This window comes from Coregonus clupeaformis, chromosome 4 (assembly GCF_020615455.1).
Source record: "Coregonus clupeaformis isolate EN_2021a chromosome 4, ASM2061545v1, whole genome shotgun sequence".
Classification (NCBI taxonomy): Eukaryota; Metazoa; Chordata; class Actinopteri; order Salmoniformes; family Salmonidae; genus Coregonus; species Coregonus clupeaformis.
The window spans coordinates 4,231,904-4,258,319 of NC_059195.1; the positions used below are offsets into that span (position 1 = coordinate 4,231,904).

Genomic DNA, 26,416 nt, shown 5'->3' on the forward strand with positions numbered 1-26,416 from the left:
CACTATTTACCAAGAGAGTTTTCATCTATATTTTTCGTAGCTGTCTATCTACCACCACAAACCGATGCTGGCACTAAGATTGCACTCAATGAGCTGTATAAGGCAATAAGTAAACTCATCCAGAGGCAGCGTTCCTAGCGGCCGGGGACTTTAATGCAGGGAAAAATAAGTCCGTTCTACCTAACCAGCATGTTAAATGTACAAAAAACTCTAGACCACCTTTACTCCACACACAGAGACGCATACAAAGCTCTCCCTCGCCCTCCATTTGGCAAATCTGACCATAACTCTATCCTCCTGATTCCTGCTTACAGTGAGGGAAAAAAGTATTTGATCCCCTGCTGATTTTGTACATTTTCCCACTGACAAAGACATGATCAGTCTATAATTTTAATGGTAGGTTTATTTGAACAGTGAGAGACAGAATAACAACAAAAAAAATCCAGAAAAACGCATGTCAAAAATGTTATAAATTGATTTGCATTTTAATGAGGGAAATAAGTATTTGACCCCTCTGCAAAACACGACTTAGTACTTCGTGGTAAAACCCTTGTTGGCAATCACAGAGGTCAGACGTTTCTTGTAGTTGGCCACCAGGTTTGCACACATCTCAGGAGGGATTTTGTCCCACTCCTCTTTGCAGATCTTCAAGTCATTAAGGTTTCAAGGCTGACGTTTGGCAACTCGAACCTTCAGCTCCCTCCACAGATTTTCTATGGGATTAAGGTCTGGAGACTGGCTAGGCCACTCCAGGATCTTAATGTGCTTCTTCTTGAGCCACTCCTTTGTTGCCTTGGCCGTGTGTTTTGGGTCATTGTCATGCTGGAATTCCCATCCACGACCCATTTTCAATGCCCTGGCTGAGGGAAGGAGGTTCTCACCCAAGATTTGACGGTACATGGCTCCGTCCATCGTCCCTTTGATGCGGTGAAGTTGTCCTGTCCCCTTAGCAGAAAAACACCCCCAAAGCATAATGTTTCCACCTCCATGTTTGACGGTGGGGATGGTGTTCTTGGGGTCATAGGCAGCATTCCTCCTCCTCCAAACATGGCGAGTTGAGTTGATGCCAAAGAGTTCGATTTTGATCTCATCTGACCACAACACTTTCACCCAGTTCTCCTCTGAATCATTCAGATGTTCATTGGCAAACTTCAGACAGCCCTGTATATGTGCTTTCTTGAGCAGGGGGACCTTTCGGGCACTGAAGGATTTCAGTCCTTCACGGCGTAGTGTGTTACCAATTGTTTTCTTGGTGACTATGGTCCCAGCTGCCTTGAGATCATTGATAAGATCCTCCCGTGTAGTTCTGGGCTGATTCCTCACCGTTCTCATGATCATTGCAACTCCACGAGGTGAGATCTTGCATGGAGCCCCAGGCTGAGGGAGATTGACAGTTATTTTGTGTTTCTTCCATTTGCGAATAATCGCACCAAATGTTGTCACCTTCTCACCAAGCTGCTTGGCGATGGTCTTGTAGCCCATTCCAGCCTTGTGTAGGTCTACAATCTTGTCCCTGACATCCTTGGAGAGCTCTTTGGTCTTGGCCATGGTGGAGAGTTTGGAATCTGATTGATTGCTTCTGTGGACAGGTGTCTTTTATACAGGTAACAAGCTGAGATTAGGAGCACTCCCTTTAAGAGTGTGCTCCTAATCTCAGCTCGTTACCTGTATAAAAGACACCTGGGAGTGAGAAATCTTTCTGATTGAGGGGGGGTCAAATACTTATTTCCCTCATTGAAATGCAAATCAATTTATAACATTTTTGACATGCGTTTTTCTGGATTTTTTTGTAATTATTCTGTCTCACTGTTCAAATAAACCTACCATTAAAATTATAGACTGATCATTTCTTTGTCAGTGGGCAATCGTACAAAATCAGCAGGGGATCAAATACTTTTTTCCCTCACTGTATAAGCAAAAACTAAAGCAGGAAGCACCAGTGACTCGGTTAATAAAAAAGTAGTCAGATGGCGCAGATGCTAAGCTACAGGACTGTTTTGCTAGCACAGACTATAATATGTTCCGGGATTCTTCCGATAGCATTGAGGAGTACACCACATCAGTCACTGGTTTCATCAATATGTGCATCGATGACGTCGTCCCCACATTGACCGTACGTACTTACCCGAAGCCGTGAATTACAGGCAACATCCGCACTGAGCTAAAGGGTAGAGCTGCCGCTTTCAAGGAGCGGGACTCTAACCCGGACGCTTATAAGAAATCCCGCTATGCCCTCAGACGAACCATGAAACAGGCAAAGAGTCAATACAGGACTAATATTGAATCATACTACACCGGCTCTGACGCTCGTCGGATGTGGCAGGACTTAAAACTATTACAGACTACAAAGGGAAGCACAGCCGCGAGCTGCCAAGAGACACAAGCCTACCAGACGAGCTGAATTACTTCTATGCTCGCTTCGAGGCAAGCAACACTGAAGCATGCACAACAGCATCAGCTGTTCTGGATGACTATGTGATCACGCTCTCCGTAGCCGATGTGAGTAAGACTTAAGCAGGTCAACATTCAAGGCCGCAGGGCCAGACGGATTACCAGGACGTGTACTCCGAGCATGCGCTGACCAACTGGCAAGTGTCTTCACTGATATTTTCAACATGTCCCTGACTGAGTCTGTAATACCAACATGTTTCAAGCAGACCACCATAGTCCCTGTGCCCAAGGACACTAAGATAACCTGCCTAAATGACTACCGACCCATAGCACTCACGTCTGTAGCCATGAAGTGCTTTGAAAGGCTGGTCATGGCTCACATCAACACCATTATCCCAGAAATCCTAGACCCACTCCAATTTGCATACTGCCCCAACAGATCCACATATGATGCAATCTCTATTGCACTCCACACTGCCCTTTCCCACCTGGACAAGAGGAACACCTACGTGAGAATGCTATTCATTGACTACAGTTCAGCGTTCAACACCATAGTGCCCTCAAAGCTCATCACTAAGCTAAGGACCCTGGGACTAAACACCTCCCTCTGCAACTGGATCCTGGACTTCCTGACGGGCCACCCCCAGGTGGTAAGGGTAGGTAACAACACATCTGCCACGCTGATCCTCAAGACGGGGGGCCCTCAGGGGTGCGTGCTCAGTCCCCTCCTGTTCTCCCTGTTCACGCATGACTGCATGGCCAGGCACGACTCCAACACCATCATTAAGTTTGCCGACGACACAACAGTGGTAGGCCTGGTCACCAACAACGATGAGACAGCCTATATGGAGGAGGTCAGAGACCTGGCCGTGTGGTGCCAAGATAACAACCTCTCCCTCATCGTTATCAAGACAAAGGAGATGATTGTGGACTATAGGAAAAAAAAGAGGACTGAACACGCCCCCATTCTCATCGACGGGACTGTAGTGGAACAGGTTGAGAGCTTCAAGTTCCTTGGTGTCCACATCACCAACAAACTATTATGGTCCAAACACACCAAGTCAGTCGTGAAGAGGGAGACTGAAAAGATTTGGCATGGGTCCTCAGATCCTCAAAAAGTTCTACAGCTGCACCATCGAGAGCATCCTGACTGGTTGCTTCACCGCCTGGAATGGCAATTGCTCGGCCTCCGACCGCAAGGCACTACAGAGGGTAGTGCGTACGTCCAAGTACATCGCTGGGGCCCAACTTCCTGCCATCCAGGACCTCTATACCAGGCAGTGTCAGAGGAAGGCCCTAAAAATTGTCAAAGACTCCAGCCACCCTAGACATAGACTGTTCTCTCTGCTACCACACGCCAAGCGGTACTTGGAGCGCAAAGTCTAGGTCCAAAAGGCTTCTCAACAGCTTCTACCCCCCAAGCCATAAGACTCCTGAACAGCTAATCATGGCTACCCGGACTATTTGCACTGCCCACACATCTCACCCCATCCCCCTATTTTATGCTGCTCTTACTCTGTTCATTGTTTATGCATAGTCACTTTTACTCTACCCACATGTACATATTACCTCAATTACCTCGGCTAGCCGGTGCCCCCGCACATTGACTCTGTACCGGTACCCCCCTGTATATAGCCTCCCTACTGTTATTTTATTTTACTGCTGCTTTTTAGTTATTTGCTTTTATTTTTTTACTTAACGCTTTTTTTATTTTACTTTTCATTGTTGGTTAACGGCTTGTAAGTAAGCATTTCACTGTAATGTCTACACCTGTTGTATTCGGCGCATGTGGCAAATAAAATGTATTTTTATTTTTTTGATTTGAATTAACTCAAGTTGATCACCTCTACATTCCCCCTCTACAGGGTGATCCAGGTGAACTCGGTCTTCCGGGAGCAGTCGGCGCGAAGGTGGGTACCGAGCCTTTTACTTTACTTTATCAAAAACTCCTTTGAAAACACAGAATTCAGATTTGAAAACATACAGTATTCTGCAAGGGCTTAAGTGTTCCCTCTATTCCTCTCTTCCTCCAGCAAAGCTCCTCCTCCTTCTACCTTCCTAGCTATCTCTCCAACCTGTTCTCTTCTTACTCTACGTCATCTTCCTCTCCTACACCTGCCAATATGCAGCAGGTACCAGGTCCCCAGCATGGGAGAGTAGACTTTCTGTGTCTCTAAGGCAGGGTTGTGATCATTAGGCACCAAACAGACTGAAACAGGGAGGGGCTACCTGAACTTCACTTGCAAAAGGTTTTATATTGTTTTCTGTTGGATGCCCTAATGAACACGACCCAGGTTTCTCTTACACCCACTTCCATGGAGAACTACTGGGTGCACATGCTTTTGTTCCAAATGCCTGCACAGCCAGTAGCTCTCCAAGACCAGAGTTGACGACCCTTGATTTTGTTTTAATGTGCTGTACTAAATGTAGTTTAAAAAATATGTTAAGAATGTGGAATGCCTAAAACAAATCAATTTAGCATGTCTGCATGAACTGTAGGGCTGACCCAATTTAGTAGACTGGTCGATTGTTTGGTCGATAGGCTGTGGGTCGAACGAGATTTCTTTAGTCGAGCAATAGCAGAAAATATATAATTTTCATGATGTACAAGACACCTGTCTGATTCACGCCTGTCTGAGTGGATTAATCCATTGTGGAGGCCGTGGGGATGGCACAGTCCATCACTCTGAGACGTGCTACTGAAATTGTATGTGGTTATATCACATAAGAACAATGGTGCAACACTAATAAAACATACTATTTTATAACAAATGGGCCTTCTCCCGCATTGGATAGTGGTCGCTGTCCGCGGTTCTGAAACATCAGTGCGCTGTTGAATAGGCGCCTTTTCCTAGACCATGTTGCTATGTGCATAATAGCAAAGTTACCCAGCGTATCGGTGTTGAGAACAATGCGGCGGAGGCAGCAGCGGAGTTAGGAGACGAGAAAACAGCCCTTGCCTTAATTGTCTAAGAAAAGTAAAGGAGAGAGGAAACCCCAACTTAATTAGGTCTATAATCAGTAGCCTGTTAAATGTGCCTGGCTTTATAAATCATCCATACATTGCATATGGAAAGTTTCAGACATTTACATTTTAGCAGACGCTCTTATCCAGAGCGACTTACGGTTAGTGAGTGCATACATTTTCATACTTGCCCCCACGTGGGAATCGAACCCACAACCCTGGCGTTGCAAACGCCATGCTCTTCCAACTGAGCTACACGGGACCACTTGCCTTTTTCCACATTTTGTTACGTTACAGACTTTTTCTAAAATTGATTAAATAAAAAAAATTCCTCATTAATCTACACACAATACCCCGTAATGACAAAGCAAAAACGTTTTTTTTTTTGCACATTTATTAAAGATAAAAATAAATAAAAAATAAACGTATTTCCATAAGTATTCAGACCCTTTGCTATGAGACTCGAAATTGAGCTCAGGTGCATCCTGTTTCCATTGATCATCCTTGAGATGTTTCTACAACTTGATTGCAGTCCACCTGTGGTAAATTCAATTGATTGGACATGATTTGGAAAGGCACACACCTGTCTATATAAGGTCCCACAGTTGACAGTGCATGTCAGAGCAAAAACCAAGCCATGAGGTCGAAGGAATTGTCCGTAGAGCTCCAAGACAGGATTGTGTTGAGACACAGATCTGGGGAAGGGTACCAAAACATTTCTGCAGGGTCTGAATACTTACGTAAATAAGGTATTTCTGTTTTTATGTTTAATAAATTTGCACACATTTCTAAAAACTTGTTTTCTCTTTGTCATTATGGGCTATTGTGTGTAGATTGATGAGGAAAAAAATATATTTTACACATTTTAGAATAAGGCTGTAACGTAGCAAAATGTATATACAGGGAAGGGGTCTGAATACTTTCCAAATGTGCTGTATCTACAGAAATAAGACAGATCCTGCTTGTGTAGCCTACTGATTCCGTGAGCACCGAGCCTCATGCAACCACAAAATGTTGGATAAACAATTTCGGCTGCTTTTAGTCTTTGCTATGCTGTAATAAAGGCTTTACAATTTTTTGTTTTGTTAGAACAGCCTCTCTGGAATTACTTATAATTCATTGTGTGTTGTTTACACTGTTCCAAATTGTCCAAAGAATTATATTTATAATAATATTAACACTCCTTTTTCTTGATCTCCTTGTTGTTATTATTATTATTATTATTATTATTATTATTATTATTATTATTATTATTATTATTATTATTATTATTATTATTATTATTTAACCACAATGGAGCTGTAGGCCTAAGTGCGCATCCTGTTTAGTCTTAATACTGTAACTTACTTAGGCCTATATTTCAATACTTATATAGGCTGTTGTATCAATCAATCATTCATTTGTTCATGTCATCACACAGCAATCAAGTCATTCATGATTTGAAATGCAATCAAGCGTTTTAGTTTTAAAATAAAATAACAAAGCAAACCTTGAATAGGCTAATTAGCGTACACAATAAATAAACAGTTCCTATGTAAGCAGTTGCATTCACGAATACATGCGACTGTTTTTAGTCTTTGCTGTAATAAAGGCTTTCCAAAAAAAAACACAAAAAAAACGTTACAACAGACTCTCTGGTATGCTTAGAATTTATTTAGTGTTGTTTACATTGTTCCAAACGGTCAGAAGATTTATATTGTAATCTAACATCACCTGTTTGTCACACATACTATGCACGCAGCGCTTGCTCCTTACCTTATTTTTCTTGATCTCCATGTATTTTCCACAACTGACTTCCCCTTTACCTCCTGAGCAACCAAACATTCCCCCGTTTCGAGTTTGTCACGTCATCTGCGTCCATTTTTCTGTCACGTGTTATGGTGTTCTGAGTTATTTATAACCAATTTATTGATGTGATTATGATATGCTATAGGTCAGGGCCTATTGGTCATGTGCATGCGATGCATACAGTGAGCGAAAAAAGTATTTGATCCCCTGCTGATTTTGTAAGTTTTGCATTTGAATGAGGGGAATAAGTATTTGACCCCTCTGCAAAACATTACTTAGTACTTGGTGGCAAAACCCTTGTTGGCAATCACAGAGGTCAGACGTTTCTTGTAGTTGGCCACCAGGTTTGCACACATCTCAGGAGGGATTTTGTCCCACTCCTCTTTACAGATCTTCTCCAAGTCATTAAGGTTTCAAGGCTGACGTTTGGCAACTCTAACCTTCAGCTCCCTCCACAGATTTTCTATGGGATTAAGGTCTGGAGACTGGCTAGGCCACTCCAGGACCTTAATGTGCTTCTTCTTGAGCCACTCCTTTGTGGCTGTGTGTTTTGGGTCATTGTCATGCTGGAATACCCATCCACAACCCATTTTCAATGCCCTGGCTGAGGGAAGGAGGTTCTCACCCAAGATTTGACGGTACATGGCTCCGTCCATCGTCCCTTTGATGCGGTGAAGTTGTCCTGTCCCCTTAGCAGAAAAACGCCCAGAAAGCATAATGTTTCCACCTCCATGTTTGACGGTGGGGATGGTGTTCTTGGGGTCATAGGCAGCATTCCTCCTCCTCCAAACACGGCGAGTTGAGTTGATGCCAAAGAGCTCCATTTTGGTCTCATCTGACCACAACACTTTCACCCAGTTCTCCTCTGAATCATTCAGATGTTCATTGGCAAACTTCAGACGGGCATGTATATGTGCTTTCTTGAGCAGGGGGGACCTTGCAGGCGCTGCAGGATTTCAGTCCTTCACGGCGTAGTGTGTTACCAATTGTTTTCTTGGTGAGTATGGTCCCAGCTGCCTTGAGATCATTGACAAGATCCTCCCGTGTAGTTCTGGGCTGATTCCTCACCGTTCTCATGATCATTGCAACTCCACGAGGTGAGATCTTGCATGGAGCCCCAGGCCGATTCTAGCCTTGTGTAGGTCTACAATCTTGTCCCTGACATCCTTGGAGAGCTCTTTGGTCTTGGCCATGGTGGAGAGTTTGGAATCTGATTGATTGCTTCTGTGGACAGGTGTATTTTATACAGGTAACAAGCTGAGATTAGGAGCACTCCCTTTAAGAGTGTGCTCCTAATCTCAGCTCGTTACCTGTATAAAAGACACCTGGGAGCCAGAAATCTTTCTGATTGAGAGGGGGTCAAATACTTATTTCCCTCATTAAAATACAAAATCAGCAGGGGATCAAATACTTTTTTCCCTCACTGTACGTGTCACGTAAAGAGAGCAAGGGTTGAGGGAATAGGGACTGTTTTTCCTAAACAAATCAGGGATTTCGGTAACATAACTTTTCAGTCAGAAATGGCTGTAATTATGTTGCAGCTTCAGCAACACGGACAGCGCGATAAACACTGTTGATGGTCTGTGGTGGTCGCTGCAGCAGGGAGGAGAGAGAGACAACGGGTGCTAGTCACAGTCACTCGCTGTAAGAAAATAAAATACACAGCGCAGCAAGTCTGAGCCCGGCCCGGCACAAATCAATTGTGGTCGGACTCGCTCTAGTCATTTGTGTGTCTTAATTATTTCATCAAAAGGGTCTCTTAAAGCATCAAACAAGCACAGTGCATATAGTTGATTTGATTAAAACACATAGGATGTCTATATATGGAAAAATACACTTTCGTCGACCAAGATTTTTGTTGTCGGGGACAGTCCTAATGATCTCTAAATCATGTTTCAGGCTAGACGACTATTTCAACTGTCGAATTACCTTATTTACAGTTGGTCAGTTTCTCCTAATGTTGCTTAGATTGCCCTACAATGTGATTAATACCTGTGTGAAGTGTGTCCTACTAGTACACTCTTAGAAGATAAGGTGCTATCTAGAACCTAAAAGGATGTGTTTGGCTGTTCCCATAGGAGAACCCTTTGAATAACTATGTTTGGTTCCAAGTAGAACCCTTTTGGTTCCAGTTAGAACCCTTCTGGGTTCTATGTAGAACCTTTTCCACAGAGAGTTCTACATGGAACCCAAAAGGGTTCTACCGTGAACCAAAAAGGGTTCAACCTGGAACCAAAAGGGGTTCTCCTATAGGGACAGCTGAAAAACCCTTTTGGAACCCTTTTTTTTTCAAAGAGTGTGGTGTGTGGATTGGATCTTATTCTTTGCATATTGCTGATAATGGATGCCTGACAATGACAATGGAAACCTACTCAGATGCTGTAATATAGCCAACAAATGGAACAATGGCTCATCAATATGATAATGACTGTTTTTTAATCTTGACTATCATCCCATTCCACAGGGCGCACAGGGATTGACTGGCAACCCCGGTCAGCCAGGACAGGGTGGATTGGCTGGCCTTCCTGGACCAATGGGACCAGTGGGACAACCCGGGCCACCAGGACCCCCCGGACCAAGCTATCATGCTGGCTTTGTGAGTACCCACCAGGGACGAGTTTCCTTATCTCAATGGTCTTTACGATGCATGATTACTAATGCCCAATGTTAATACTGAGTGTTTCATAATTTCACAATTCTCACTAGCTTGTCAAAAGATCTGTAAACATTACCTGGTGTTAAACTAATGCTGCATCAACATTCAGAGTTACATTTTATTGATCAGTTTAAGTACAACAACAGTTTTTGGTAACCTTAGTAAGCTATTTGAACAATAGGGGTGTTGTGATTTGTTATGGAAATGCCCATTACTTTAGTTGTATTAGGAATGAGATTCGCGCACATAACTCCGACTTTAGTGTTATCATGGGTTGATGTCAATGGGAGGCGTGTGGTTCTAATGTCAGGATTCGGTCCTTAGAGACTTAGTCTCTCGCTCTCTTGCTCTCTCTCTCTTGCGCTCTCGCTCTCTTGCTCTCTCTCTCTTGCGCTCTCGCTCTCTTGCTCTCTCTCTCAATTTTTCAATTAAATTCAAAGGGGCTTTATTGGCATGGGAAACATATGTTTCATTGCCAAGCAAGTGAAATAAACAGAAGTAACAACATCAACAAAAAACTATTAGAAATTAACAGTAAACTCAAAAAGGTTTCAAAAAGATCTAGAAATGTAAAGTGTTATATTTTCAGCTATGTACAGTGTTTTAGCAATGTGCAAATAGTTGTAGTACAAAATAAACATAAGTATTGGTGATATTTACAATGTTACTTGTGCTCCACTGGTTGCCCTTTTCTCATGGCAACGGGCAACAAATCTTGCTGCTGTGATTGCACATTGTGGTATTTCGCCTAACAGATATGGAAGTTTATCAATGTTTGATTTGTTTTCTAATTCTTTGTAGGTCTGTGTGATCTGTGGGAAATATGTGGCTCAAATGTTGTCAAACATTTGGCAGGAGGTTAGGCAGTGTAGCTCACTTTCCACCTAATTTTGTGGACAGTAGGCACATATCCTGTCTTCTCTTCAGAGCCAGGTCTGCCTATGGCGACCTCTCTCAATAGCAAGGCTATGCTCAATGAGTCTGTACATAGTCAAATATTTTCTTAATTTTGGGTCAGTCACAGTGGTCAGGTATTATGCCATTACTCTCTGTTTAGGGTCAGATAGCATTCCAATTGCTCTGTTTTTTTGGTTGATTCTTTCCAGTGTGTCATAGTTATCTTGTTGCTTTCTCATAATTTGGTTGGGTCTAATTGTGTTGCTGGCCTGGGGGTCTGTTTGTGTTTGAACAGAGCCGCAGAACCAGCTGGCTGAGGGGACTTTTCTCTAGGTTAATCTCTCTGTAGGTGAGGTCTTTGTGGTGGAATGTGTGGGCATCACTTCCTTTTAGGTGGTTATAGAATTTGACAGCTCTTTTCTGGATTTTGATAACTAGCGGGTATAGTCCTAATTCCGCTCTGCATGCATTGTTTGGGGTTTTGCATTGTACACAAAGTATATTTTGCAGAATTCCAATTGGGTGTTCGTCCCATTTTGTCAATTATTGGTTGGTGAGTGTAACCCAGACCTCACAACCAGAGAGGGCAATGGGTTCTATAACTGATTGAAGTATTTTTAGCCAGATCGTAATTGGAATGTCGAGTTTTATGTTCCTTTTGATGGCGTAGAAGGCCCTTCTTGCCTTGTCTCTTAGATCGTTCACATCCTTGTGGAAGTTACCTGTGGTGTTGATGTTTAGGCAGAGGTAGATATAATTATTTGTGTGCTCTAAGGCAACAGTCTAGATAAAATGTGTATTTGTTGGCCTGGCAACTGGACCTTTTTTGGAACATAATATTTTTTATCTTACTGAGATTCACTGTCAGGGCCCAAGTCTGACAGAATCTGTGCAGAAAATCTAGGTGCTGCTGTAGGCCCTCCTTGGTTGGGGACAGAAGCACCAGATTATCTGCAAACAGTAGAGATTTGATTTCCGAGTCCAGTAGGGTGACGCTGGGTGCTGCAGACTGTTCTAGTGCCCTCGCCAATTCATTAATATAAATGTTGAAGAGGGTGGGGCTCAAGCTGCGTCCCTGTCTCACCCCAAGGAAATAGATCTGTGTGTTTTGTGCCAATTTTAACTGCACACTAGTTGTTTGTGTACATAGATTTTATAATGTCATATGTTTTTCTTCCAACACCGATTTCAGTCAATTTGTATAGCAGACCTTCATGCCAAATTGAGTAAAACGCTTCTTTGAAATCAACAAAGCATGAGATGATGTTGCTTTTGTGTTGGTTTATTTGTTTGTCAATGGGTGTGTAGGGTGTATACGTGGTCTGTCGTACAGTATTTTGGTAAGAAGCCAATTTGACATTTGCTCAGGACATTGTTTTCACTGAGGAAATGTTGGAGTCTGCTGTTGATACTGCAGAATATTTTTCAGAGATTGCTGTTGACACAGATTCCATGGTATTTATTGGGGTCAAATTTGTCTCCGTGGTCTTGTAGACCTCTACAAGACCACGGTCCCCACCTTTGCCATGACCCTGAAAGACATCGCACTCAACCGCAGTCCCAGCACCTCACACAGGTTCTGCATTTGATTGATAGTGTATATCAATTCGCCATGACATATATCACCAGTAGTATATTTACCGTTAATTCCTATAATTTCTAATCTACAATGTTTGTTACTTTGGTTACGGTAATTTCTGTTAATGCGTACAATATTATTTTTCCAGTCTTCCCGTTATCATTGTTGGAGTGGACACATTGTTTGCAGAGTGCAAAACCTATGCTACACTTGTTAGAAACACGTTTTGGTTTATTTCATTCCGTTTACGAGTTTTATCAATTTAGTCATTGTCTTTTGTTTATAGCGCTCCAGTCAATGTTGAGTTAGGACGCGCACGCATAGAAGTAGGCCTATAGGCTACCTGGCCTGTGCGTAAATGTAGGCATATAAATGTGCCCATTTGGGGATCTGATAGTATTTCTGATTGGCTTAACGCACTACCACTAATGACCTGTGGAGCTTCTCAAAGTAATGTTTTCTTCACCTCAAACAGAAAGCAAACAGTCTGTTTTTACATCCATTGAGAATTACAATAGTTCCTCTTTCCAGCTCTTTCCCGTTCGATAACCACTCAGCGTGAAAGGGAAAAATGTAATGCTCTGATCCAGTGGAAATGTCATAAAATAGGCCTACCTGATTACTTCTTATCAGTGCTTGACTTGGACTGAAATAGGTTCCGGTACTCATTTTGGGTGCTGGTACTGTTTATATTTAGGTGCAGGAGCTCCACAATACTTTTGAGCTAATATTCTATAAGAGGAACAGGAGCTCAAGCAGTAGAACATTTGAGGTGCCGGTACTCAGCTCCGGTGAGCTCCTGCCCAAGTCAAGCACTGCTTCTTATCCCATGTTCAAATAGCCTACAGCTGTGTCTGTCCTGAGCTCACTGGCACAGAAAACACTGAGGGCCCAGAATATTTAATACAATGTTGCAAGTTCGCTAGCGCAAGCTTCAGGCCTGACCCAAGTTAATAGATGATACAATGTTTCAAGTTTGTTGCAGACAGGCCATGTGTAACCAATGTGATTTATAGGATATTTATATATTTTTTTTATATATTTTCTACCTGCAGGCTGCAATGTTTTTATTTGTTGGCTTTTTATGTAGGCTATTTTTACATCGTTGGCAATGGCAATAGAAGTTACTTTTTAGGGTATTATTTTCATTTTGTTTTGGATATAATTTTGATTAACCACCTGACAATGATTTTGAGATACAAAGATGTTATTATAAACTAATGAAAATATTTCACGAAAATGTGCATATGAAAACCATAACTGGCACGCAGATCGGTAGAAATTGTAAGATAAATTGGCATTCCACATGAGAAAGGTTACCGACTCCTGAGTCAGGTTACGTTTTTTTTCTTCTTCTGATTATCTAGATCTCTGGCGCCCTCTTGAGGCATTTGTCTTGTTTCATCAAACCTTAAGCTCAATGCATAGTGTGTGTCTATTAAATGGAAAAATACACGTTTAAAAATTTGGTCAAAACTTTCGATAGACCAAGATTATTTTTTGGGGGGGACAGCCCTACTCTCTCATGAGTTGTTCATTGTCGCACCTCAGCTTTCTCCCCTCCTCCTTCAGCTGTGCTGTTTTTTTCCCTCCTGTTGGAATTTTGTCACCACAGTCCAGAGTGCAGACACGTCTCTCTCCATCTTCTGCTCTCTGGGTCTGGTTGAGGGGGTGTTGTTGTGCAGGTCTGTTGTGGTCTGTAATGTGTTTAATTACTGTTTGAGCTCTACCAGCTCATCCACCGGGTGGGTGAATGTATCCTTCATAATAATGCAGGAGCAGTGCTGTTCTGGGATCTGGGTCTGCTCAGTGCTGTGGGGGCTGACTCTCCTCTTGGGGTTGCTTGTCTGTGGGGCTGTTTGAGGATGGGGTGTGATCCGACTTGTTCGGGATGGGGGGGTCGTCACCAGGGGTGAGCTTCTCATACTGTGCTTTCTCTTTGATCCTGTAAAAGGCCGGCTGAAAAGTTTTGAGGTTTCCCCTCACCATTACCATTCCAGACTTGAACAGGTTGACACAGACTGTCTCGTGTCCTCAATGTGCAGTATTCTGGGTTTCCACCCTGGATTAATACCCTCTCTCTTGACAGAGGGGTAGTGTGCTCTTATTGCCCTGTGCCATGCCAGGGGCTGGTCTGTGTGGAAGATGAGGTTGCTTACGTCCCATTCTTGTAACAGTCAGAACATATTGTCTCTGGATTTTCTTTGAGGAGCTTATCTTTGTACTTTTTAAATGCATGATATTTGTTTTCTGTGGGGAACTGCACTTTGATGGCCTCTGCATAGGGGTGTGAGGGCTCTTCATTTGGGTGGGGAGGCTTTGGTGCTCTGCTGGCATTGTTGTATTCAAGGTGAAAATGGAAGTTGCTGCCGGGACGTCTGGCCTGTCCTAACTAAGCATTTGAGTCTTCATATAGTAAGATATCTTATAGTAATACAGTGGCTTGCGAAAGTATTCACCCCCCATGCCCTTAAACCACTAAGTGTTGCTTTAGCATTGTCCTGCTGGAAGGTGAACCTCCGTCCCAGTCTCAAATCTCTGGAAGACTGAAACAGGTTTCCCTCAAGAATTTCCCTGTATTTAGCACCATCCATCATTCCTTCAATTCAGACCAGTTTCCCAGTCCCTGCCGATGAAAAAGATCCCCACAGCATGATGCTGCCACCACCATGCTTCACTGTGGATGGTGTTCTCGGGGTGATGAGAGGTGTTGGGTTTGCGCCAGACATAGCGTTTTCTTTAAGCAATGGCTTTTTCCTGGCCACTCTTCCATAAAGCCCAGCTCTGTGGAGTGAACGGCTTAAAGTGGTCCTATGGACAGATACTCCAATCTCCGCTGTGGAGCTTTGCAGCTCCTTCAGGGTTATCTTTGGTCTCTTTGTTGCCCCTCTGATGAATGCCCTCCTTGCCTGGTCCGTGAGTTTGGTGGGCGGCCCTCTCTTGGCAGGTTTGTTGTGATGCCATATTCTTTCCATTTTTTTATAATGGATTTAATGGTGCTCCATGGGATGTTCAAAGTTTCTGATGTTTTGTTATAACCCAACCCTGATCTGTACTTCTCCACAAGTTTGTCCCTGACCTGTTTGGAGAGCTCCTTGGTCTTCATGGTGCAGCTTGCTTGGTGGTGCCCCTTCCTTAGTGGTTTTGCAGACTCTGGGGCCTTTCAGAACAGGTGTATATATACACTGAGATCATGTGACAGATCATGTGACACTTAAATAAAGTCCACCTTTGTGCAATCTAACTAATGATGTGACTTCTGAAGGTAATTGGTTGCACCAGACCTTATTTAGGGGCTTCATAGCAAAGGGGGTGAATACATATGCACGCACCACTTTTCCGTTATTTTTCTTTTTGTATTTTATTTAACAAGGTAATTTTTTCATTTCACTTCACCAATTTGGACTATTTTGTGTATGTCCATTACATTAAATCCAAATAAAAATCAATTTAAATTACAGGTTATAATGCAACAAAATAGGAAAAACGCCAAGGGGGATGAATAATTTTGCAAGGCACTGTATATCTAGAGATTATTTTAACATCTTTCTTTTACTTCTTGGCCTTGGAAGTAGCTACAGATTGAACATCTACTCACTCAGTTGTAGGTTTGGTGGTATTTCTAGGTTTTGTCTGTGCTTTTTCTGCTGGTTGTTGTTTTGCTGGGTAGTCCTTGGCAGTTTTTGGTAATAAGAATAATTTCCAGATATTTTTGTCCAAATTCAAGGTTGTACGCTTAAAGTTTCTATTTGGATTGAAGATTCTGTTGTAAAGGGTAGTTTCCTGAGTAAGTCCATGTGAAAACATCTGGTTTATCGCACTCTAATTCTAGAGTTTTTGGAAAAAGTTCATGAGCTCATGACCTCGGTCTCTCTCTCTCCCTTTGTTTCTCTCTCTCTCTTTTTCTTTCTGTCTCTATCTCTCTCTCCTTCCTTCCTTTCGCTATGTGTGAAGGACGACATGGAAGGCTCTGGTGTGGGAGTGGCCAATGGGGTTTCTGGAGCCAGAGGGCCAGAGGGGCGACAGGTGGGTGTCCTCTGCAGCTGGCATTCATTTTTAGATCCAATATATACTGTATGTTTGATTCTGACATTTTAATAGATTCTCTCACTGATTGTGCTTTTTTTCTGTTCACTTTCAGGGTCCTGCTGGCATCCCTGGCCTACCGGTATGAGCTTCACTTTGGTTTAAATTCATATCATTTCGTCAAGAAAAAATACAAATCGTTAAATAAAATGTTTAGACAAACCAATACAATGCAATCCATCTCAATATTCTTACATGAATTCCTCCTCTTATGTGATCAGTTTCAATTTAACTAGTGGCTTGTATTTCACTCGATAGGGCAAGTCTGGTTTCCCTGGTATTCCTGGCGAGAAGGGAAGTGAAGGACTACAAGGAAGAGATGGCCGACCAGGGTTGGACGGTTTCCCTGGACCTAATGTATGTCAGAACCTGCTTCCCTTCACCCACCTCACAATATCTACATAAGGGTTATGAGTCATGTAGTTAGCGTTAGCTAGCTATCTGGGAACCCCAATTCAGGTCCTGGAGACCTGCTGGTTGAGCAAGGTTTTGTTCCAGCCCTACACTAACATATCTGCTCCAGACTGAAGGTCATGATTAGTTGATTACATGTGACTGGTTTGTAGTGCAGCTGTGCTGAAAATTAAAGCCTGTCTAGATTTTATCTGTTCTTGCACACAAATACAACAATTAAAAATCAAAGTGGGGGACAAGGTTGGGGTTCAATCTTCAGCAAGTCAGCTCAGAGAACGAACTGAAATTGAATTTTTTATGGACATAATTTTTCTAAATAATGGACTTTTTCTCACAAATGTACAGTTGAAGTCGGAGGTTTACATGCACCTTAGCCAAATACATTTAAACTCAGTTTTTCACAATTCCTGACATTTAATCCAAGTAAAAATATCCTGTTTTAGGTCAATAAGGATCACCTCTTTATTTTAAGAATGTGAAATGTCAGAATAATAGTAGAGAGTGATTTATTAAGCTTTTCTTTCTTTCATCACATTCCCAGTGGGTCAGAAGTTTACATACACTCAATTAGTATTTGGTAGCATTGCCTTTAAATTGATTAACTTGGGTCAAACGTTTCGGGTAGCCTTCCACAAGCTTCCCACAGTAAGTTGGGTAAATGTTGGCCCATTCCTCCTGACAGAGCTGGTGTAACTGAGTCAGGTTTGTAGGCCTCCTTGCTCGCACATGCTTTTTCAGTTCTGCCCACAAATGTTCTATAGGATTGAGGTCAGGGCTTTGTGATGGCCACTCCAATATCTTTACTTTTTGTCCTTAAGCCATTTTGCCAAAACTTCGGAAGTATGCTTGGGGTCATTGTCCATTTGGAAGACCCATTTGCGACCAAGCTTTAACTTCCTGACTGATGTCTTGAGATGTTGCTTCAATATATCAACATAATTTTCCTTCCTTGTGATGCCATTATTTTGTGAAGTGCACCAGTCCCTCCTGCAACAAAGCACCCCCACAGTATGATGCTGCCACCCACGTGCTTCACGGTTGGGATGGTGTTCTTCGGCTTGCAAGGACCCCCTTTTTCCTCCAAACATAACGATGGTCATTATGGCCAAACAGTTCTATTTTTGTTTCATCAGACCAGAGGACATTTCTCCAAAAAGTACGATCTTTGTCCCCATGTGCAGTTGCAAACCATAGTCTGGCTTTTTTATGGCGGTTTTGGAGCAGTGGCTTCTTCCTTGCTGATCGGCCTTTCAGGTTCTGTCGATATAGGACTCATTTTCCTGTGGATATAGATACTTTTGTACCTGTTTCTTCCAGCATCTTCACAAGGTCCTTTTGCTGTTGTTCTGGGATTGATTTGCACTTTTCACACCAAAGTACGTTCATCTCTAGGAGACAGAACGCGTCTCCTTCCTGAGCGGTATGACGGCTGCGTGATCCCATGGTGTTTATACTTGCGTAATATTGTTTTGTACAGATGAACGTGGTACCTTCAGGCATTTGGAAATTGCTCCCAAGGATGAACCAGACTTGTGGAGGTCTACAATTCTTTTTCTAAGGTCTTGGCTGATTTATTTTGCTTTTCCCATGATGTCAAGCAAAGAGGCACTGAGTGTGAAGGTAGGCCTTGAAATACATCCACAGGTACACCTCCAATTGACTCAAATGATGTAAATTAGCCTATCAGAAGCTTCTAAAGCCATGACATCATTTTCTGGAATTTTCCAAGCTCTTTAAAGGCACAGTCAACTTAGTGTATGTAAACTTCTGACCCACTGGAATTGTGATACAATGAATTATAAGTGAAATAATCTGTCTGTAAACAATTGTTGGAAAAATTACTTGTCATGCACAAAGTAGATGTCCTAACGGACTTGCCAAAACTATAATTTGTTAACAAGAAATTTGTAGAGTGGTTGAAAAACAAGTTTTAATGACTCCAACCTAAGTGTATGTAAACTTCCGACTTCAACTGGATGTTTTTCTTTTTGGTTCCCCTTTCATTTTCCAGGGACAAAAGGGGGACAGAGGAGAAAGAGTGAGTATTTTCACATTTTCCTATAATTAAAATGTAATTCAAGGGACATAATAAAAGTTCAATTACATGCCTAAAGCAAGAAAATGTAACACTTATATAGTGTACCAAAAATGGAACTACCTACCAGGAAATCAATGTGTTTAGCAATTAACCATCAGGAGGATGAGAAAATCTCTGACCCAGTGTCAGTTATTAGGGGCAACTTCCACCCACTCCCATGAAGCATATGGAATCCGTGCCAGCATTTCTTTGTCACAAAAGGTTGATGTTCTCTTCGGTCTGTTTTTTAGGGTGAAACTGGTCGCGATGGAAACGGACAGCCTGGGCCACCAGGTCCACCCGGCCCACCAGGACAAATAATCTACCAGACCTCTAGCAGCGTAAGGCCTCCTCCCGAAACAACCCCTCTAGACCCCCGCACCCCTCTAGACCCTACCCTGTGGTCCTCTGTAGCTCAGCTGGTAGAGCACGGCGCTTGTAACGCCAAGGTAGTGGGTTCGATCCCCGGGACCACCCATACACAAAAATGTATGCACGCATGACTGTAAGTCGCTTTGGATAAAAGCGTCTGCTAAATGGCATATTATATTATTACCCTCCCTGCCCCTACCCCCCTTGCCCCTCTAGACACTACCCCCTAGCCCCAATCCCTCTAGAAACGTATGATCTGAAAGGCTTGGATATGTATGAGCAATATGTCAACAACAAAATCCCTGGCATATCAATCGGCAAGGTTGAGCTTCTACCATATTGCTTATCCCTATCTGACTATCTGACTATATTCTACATGAAGTGCCTGGGGGTGTGGGTTAGGGGTCCGGAAATAAAAATACCCATCCTTCTGCATGATCGTCTTTTAGCTCTACTGTATCTCCACCTCCAACATGGATGGTTGAGTGTGCATTGACATTAAGCTGTTTAGTTTCTGTCTTTGCAGTATGATGGTGTCGGTAGAGGAGCTGGGTCCCAGGTAGGTGTTTTGTCCTGTTTAAAAACGTGTTACCATTTATGTGGTTCCAAGTTACTCCAATAGTCTTTAAAGCTTATTTTATAAGACCTACAGGACACTGCCTTTTGATACGATTAAGTGTTTAATTGATGAACTAGGCCATTCATTTGCCAAACTTGATTGCTCAATTGCAGTAATTATTAGGGCTGTCAACCGATTCAAATATTTAATCGTATGATTTTCTGTAGTACATTTTAGATTTTGATCAAATTTGGCCCTAAAGAAAAAAAATCCATTGGAAAAAGAAGTGCATTGAGTTAGACACACTATGCTTTGATTGTAAGAGACGGAAACACAAAATCATCTGTATCACAAACAAAATACTCCCAATGTTTAAGTAGGCCTATCAATGTTCACACATACTGTTTAAGCTTCAGACATTCTAAATTAGTGTTCTCCCAATTTCTGATTGAAGGGTTGACTACAGGAAAAAAATAAACTTGCTCTATGGATACATAGGCCATTCGAATCTGTCCAACAATGTTATGAATTCCACAGAAGACAATAACAACAGGTCAGCCAGGTCTGAGTTCATGTAATACAGCTACAGTGGCTTGCGAAAGTATTCACCACCCTTGGCATTTTTCCTATTTTGTTGCCTTACAACCTTGAATTAAAATTGATTTTTGGGGGGTTTGTATCATTTGATTTACACAACATGCCTACCACTTTGAAGATGCAAAATATTTTTTTGTGTGAAACAAACATAAAACTTGGCCGTGCATAATTATCAACCCCCGCCCAAAGTCAATACTTTGTAGAGCCACCATTTGCAGCAATTACAGCTGCAAGTCTCTTGGGGTATGTCTCTATAAGCTTGGCACATCTGGCCACTGGGATTTTTGCCCATTCTTCAAGGCAAAACTGCTCCAGCTCCTTCACGTTGGATTGGTTCCGCTGGTGTACAGCAACCTTTAAATCATACCACAGATTCTCAATTGGATTGAGGTCTTGGCTTTGACTAGGCCATTCCAAGACATTTAAATGTTTCCCCTTAAACCACTCGAGTGTTGCTTTAGCAGTATGCTTAGGGTCATTGTCCTGCTGGAATTAGTGCCATCCAGCATTCCGTAAATTCTGACCAGTTACCCAGTCCCTGCCGATGAAAAACATCCCCACAGCATGATGCTGCCACCACCATGCTTCACTGTGGGGATGGTGTTCTCGGGGTGATGAGAGGTTTTGGGTTTGCGCTAGACATAGCGTTTTCCTTGATGGCCAAAAAGTTCAATTTTAGTCTCATCTGACCAGAGTACCTTCTATACAGTGAGGGAAAAAAGTATTTGATCCCCTGGTGATTTTGTACGTTTGCCCACTGACAAAGAAATGATCAGTCTATAATTGTAATGGTGGGTTTATTGAACAGTGAGAGACAGAATAACAACAAAAAAATCCAGAAAAACGCATGTACAAAATGTTATAAATTGATTTGCATTTTAATGAGGGAAATAAGTATTTGACCCCCTCTCAATCAGAAATATTTCTTGCTCCCAGGTGTCTTTTATACAGGTTAAGAGCTGAGATAAGGAGCACGCTCTTATAGGGAGTGCTCCTAATCTCAGTTTGTTACCTGTATAAAAGAAACCTGTCCACAGAAGCAGTCAATCAATCAGATTCCAAACTCTCCACCATGGCCAAGACCCAAGAGCTCTCCAAGGATGTCAGGGACAATCGCACCAACTGTTGTCTCCTTCTCACCAAGCTGCTTGGCGATGGTCTTGGTCTTGTAGCCCATTCCAGCCTTGTGTAGGTCTACAATCTTGTCCCTGACATCCTTGGAGAGCTCTTTGGTCTTGGCTATGGTGGAGAGTTTGGAATCTGATTGAATGATTGCTTCTGTGGACAGGTGTCTTTTATACAGGTAACAAATTGAGATTAGCAGCACTCCCTTTAAGAGTGTGCTCCTAATCTCAGCTCGTTACCTGTATAAAAGACACCTGGGAGCCAGAAATCTTTCTGATTGAGAGGGGGTCAAATACTTATTTCCCTCATTAAAATGCAAATACATGTATAACATTTTTGACATGCGTATTTCTGGATTTTTTTGTAGTTATTCTGTCTCTCACTGTTCAAATAAACCTACCATTAAAATTATAGACTGATAATTTATTTGTCAGTGGGAAAACATACAAAATCACCAGGGGATCAAATACTTTTTCCCCTCACTGTACACATGCCAGGCACAAAATCCTCTCGCAGACTCTCAATTTAGCATACTTAACTGCCTGCTGATGGGCCATCAACGGACTTCCCATTGTATTCAAACTGATTGGGTAGGTTCCCAGATCATTCACACATGCCCAATGGTCAATCAGCTGGAAGTTGTCTGGACACTAAAGCTGTGAAAGTGAAGTCTACACAGTTCCAATCTTATTTATTCAAGCCGATGTTTCGGAAAAAAACAACTGATATCGATAAAGATTTTCCATATCGGTGCACATCACTACTTGAAACCCTGGGTCATGGTCATTCGCACCAAATGGAAGAAAACAGACCGAAATAGGAAGGGACTACCTGAACTTGTCCAGTAAGAGAGTCATTTTGTTTTCCGTTGCAAAATGGACCTTAATGAATACAACCCCTGTATATGGTCGTCATTATACTATGGAAGTGTAGCATTTATAACAAAGATTAGGCTACACCTCTATGGAGATGGCAGTAACCATCTGTTTCCATTTGTTGTATGTTTTTATTTTTCCACCTTTATTTAACCAGGTAAACCAGTTGAGAACAAGTTCTCATTTACAGCTGCGACCTGGCCAAGATAAAGCAAAGCAGTGCGATAAAAACAACAACAACACAGAGTTACATATGGAATAAACAAAACGTACAGTCAATAACACAATAGAAAATCTATATACAGTGTGTGCAAATGTAGTACGTTATGGAGGTAAGGCAATAAATAGGCCATAGTGCAAAAATAATTACAATTTAGTATTAACACTGGAGTGATATATGTGCAGAAGATGATGTGCAAATAGAGATACTGGGGTGCAAATGAGCAAAATAAATAACAATGTAAATAACAATATGGGGATGAGGTAGTTGGGTGGGCTAATTACAGATGGGCTGTGTACAGGTGCTGTGATCAGTAAGCTGCTCTGACAACTGATGCTTAAAGATAGTGAGGAAGATAAGTGTCTCCAGCTTCAGAGATTTTTGCAGTTCGTTCCAGTCATTTGCAGCAGAGAACTGGAAGGAAAGGCGGCCAAAGGAGGTGTTGGCTTTGGGGATGACCAGTGAGATATACCTGCTGGAGCGCAAACTACGGGTGGGTGTTGCTATGTTGATCAATGAGCTAAGATAAGGCAGGGATTTGCCTAGAAGTGATTTATAGATGACCTGGAGCCAGTGAGTTTGGCAACGAATATGTACTGAGGACCAGCCAACGAGAGCGTACAGGTCACAATGGTGGGTAGTATATGGGGCTTTGGTGACAAAACGGATGGCACTGTGATATACTACATCCAATTTGCTGAGTAGAGTGAAGGAAGCTATTTTGTAAATTACATCGCCAAAGTCAAGGATCGGTAGGATAGTCAGTTTTACGAGGGCATATTTAGCAGCATGAGTGAAGGAGGCTTTGTTGCGAAATAGGAAGCCAATTCTAGATTGAACTTTGGATTGGAGATGCTTAATGTGAGTCTGGAAGGAGAGTTTATGGTCTAACCAGACACCTAGGTATTTGTAGTAGTCCACATATTCTCAGACCCGCCGAGAGTAGTGATTCTAGTCGGGCTGGCGGGCTGGCGGGTGCAAGCAGCGTTCGATTGAAGAGCATGCATTTAGTTTTACTAGCATTTAAGAGCAGTTGGAGGCCACAGAAGGAGTGTTGTATGGCATTGAAGCTCGTTTGGAGGTTTGTTAACACAGTGTCCAATGAAGGGTCAGATGTATACAAAATGGTGTCGTCTGCGTAGAGGTGGATCTGAGTCACCAGCAGCAAGAGCGACATCATTGATATACACAGAGAATAGAGTCGGCCCGAGAATTGAACCCTGTGGCACCCCCAATAGACTGCCAGAGGTCCAGACAACAGGCCCTCCGATTTGACACATTAAACTCTATCTGAGAAGTAGTTGGTGAACAAGGTGAGGCAGTCATTTGAGAAACCAAGGCTATTTAGTCTGCCAATATGAATGCGGTGATTGACAGAGTCAAAAGCCTTGGCCAGGTCGTTGAAGACGGCTGCACAGTACTGTCTTTTATCGATCACGGTTATTATATCGTTTAGGACCTTGAGCGTGGCTGAGGTGCACCCATGACCAGCTCGGAAACCAGATTGCATAGCGGAGTAGGTACGGTGGGATTCAAAATGGTCGGTGATCTGTTTGTTAACTTGGGTTTCAAATACTTTCGAAAGGCAGGGCAGGATGGAAATAGGTCTGTAACAGTTTGGATCTAGAGTGTCACCCCCTTTGAAGAGGGGGATGACCGCGGCAGCTTTCCAATCTCTGTGGATCTCAGACGATACGAAAGAGAGGTTGAACAGGCTAGTAATAGGGGTTGCGACAATTTCGGCAGCTAATTTTAGAAATAAAGGGTCCAGATTGTCTAGCCCAGCTGATTTGTAGGGGTCCAGATTTTGCAGCTCTTTCAGGACATCAGCTCTCTGAACTTGGGTGAAGGAGAAGCGGGGGGGGCATAGGCAAGTTGCAGCGGAGGGTGCAGAGCTTGTGGCCGGGGTAGGGGTAGCCAGGTGGAAAGCATGACCAGCCGTAGCAAAATGCTTATTGAAATTCTTGATTATCGTAGATTTATCGGTGGTGACAGTGTTTCCTAGCCTCAGTGCAGTGGGTAGCTGGGAGGAGGTGCTCTATGTAATTAATATATAACGCTATCACTGGCGTAGTGCAGTTTCTCTGAACACCCCGCAAAGTCTGAGTTTGCACCCCCCCTTAATGCTCAAACGCATTAAGAAGGAAGACATTCGACAAATTAACTTTTAACAAGGCACACCTGTTAATTGAAATGCATTTTAGGTGACTACCTCATGAAGCTGTTTGAGGGAATGCCATGAGTGTGCAAAGCTCTCATCAAGTCAAAGGGTGGCTACTTTGAAGAATCTCAAATATAAAATATATTTTGATTTGTTGAACACTTTTTTGATTCCGCACGTGTTATTTCATAGTTTTGATGTCTTCACTGTTATTCTAGAATGTAGAAAATAGTAAGAATAAAGGAAAACCCTGGATTGAGTAGGTGTGTCCAAACTTTTGACTGGTACTGTATATTAGGTGAAAGCTACAATTTCACAACCCACATTTAAGAAATACCATTTGCAGTAGTTTTCCCAAGGGGCTGTGTCATTTTCATAAATAACATTATTCCTTCATCGAGATATTTTATTAATGTTCTTATAGAAAACAAATGTTATTATGTTGCAAAACCTATTGAGACATATCATGCAATGAAATCCTGGTAATGAGTCATGTCCTTAGAGAATTGAGGTGATTGGAAAATTATTCTGTAGGGGGAGATAGTGGAAATCCTTCACACTACCACAAAATATTGATTTGACTTAATGGGTATACATCCCTACCAAATATTTGGAACGATGTGTGGCCTTACTTAACCAGTCATGAAAAAGGGATATATCATTTAAACATATGTTATGTTGTCTCTCCTTTTCTTTTCTGTAGGGTGGAGCTGGTCTACCTGGCCAAGCTGGATTCCCTGTAAGCATTGAGTTTCCTAATGTTATCCTACAGGTCGCTTAACATTGTCTTCCTACAGTTCTTCTAACGTTGTGTTCTAACACATGTAGATGTCATAGTGTGGTGTATATTTGCACTGAAGGACTAAATAAACCAAGCATCAGTGCTAGTTTGATGTGTGATTAACAGCACATTTGGAACTTGTTGTATGTTCTAAAAGGGCCCTATTGGACCAAAGGGCAACATGGGAGACCCAGGCCAGCCCGGTTATGGAGTCAAGGTCAGTGATGTGACCGCACAGCAACATAGCCCCGTCATTAGTGCTACAGTGTACCACTATATAAGGCCCATTCCCAGCAAGTGTTTCTTCTGTGGGGGTTAACAAATTAACTGCTTTTCTTATGTGTATCTCTTCTCAGGGCGAGAAGGGCGAGCCTGGCTTAATCATTGGGCCTGATGGGAGTCCTTTGTACCTGGGAGGATTGTCGGGTGAGAAGGTGAGCATCTCAATATTGACTTCTGTTTGGCTCTGTCTTATCTGTCTGTTGGCCTCATTAAACACCAACTCTCCATCTTCTGTAGGGCGACAGAGGACCTGCTGGACCCGTCGGGCCTCCTGTAAGTACTTCTAGGCTTATTACTTTACATTACGGTCTTACCATTTGAAGCTGCCTTAAATTAAACTGAGACTCAGCGATATGACGTGGTCACGAGTTTCAAGTTTTATTAGTCGTATGAACAGGATACACCGTCCAATGAAAGGCTTACTTGCAGGTTCCCTTTCGATAATGCAACAACAATAATAAAAGATAAGAATAAGAATAAAAGGTAAATGGCTCAGTAGAATAGAATAAAACATTTAGCAGACGTATAAATACAGGAAGGCACTCATCAATTTATAGTACAATATTTACACGTGTTTCGGGGAAGGGGGGT

At 42.5% G+C, this 26,416-nt stretch overlaps 1 protein-coding gene across 5 annotated transcripts in view; it reads left to right on the plus strand.

The window, feature by feature from the left end:
• The window catches only part of LOC121550843 (collagen alpha-1(XVIII) chain), a 185,118-nt gene that overhangs the window by 140,907 nt on the left and 17,795 nt on the right, over window positions 1-26,416 (plus strand). For all 5 annotated transcript variants that reach the window (XM_045209797.1, XM_045209798.1, XM_045209793.1 and 2 more), the window contains 12 exons: window positions 4,257-4,301; window positions 9,609-9,740; window positions 16,231-16,302; window positions 16,418-16,444; window positions 16,621-16,719; window positions 18,788-18,814; window positions 19,105-19,194; window positions 19,752-19,784; window positions 25,466-25,501; window positions 25,701-25,760; window positions 25,900-25,977; window positions 26,063-26,098. In XM_045209797.1, coding sequence (XP_045065732.1) covers window positions 4,257-4,301; window positions 9,609-9,740; window positions 16,231-16,302; window positions 16,418-16,444; window positions 16,621-16,719; window positions 18,788-18,814; window positions 19,105-19,194; window positions 19,752-19,784; window positions 25,466-25,501; window positions 25,701-25,760; window positions 25,900-25,977; window positions 26,063-26,098 — 735 coding nt within the window. The remainder of the gene's footprint in view (window positions 1-4,256; window positions 4,302-9,608; window positions 9,741-16,230; window positions 16,303-16,417; window positions 16,445-16,620; window positions 16,720-18,787; window positions 18,815-19,104; window positions 19,195-19,751; window positions 19,785-25,465; window positions 25,502-25,700; window positions 25,761-25,899; window positions 25,978-26,062; window positions 26,099-26,416) is intronic.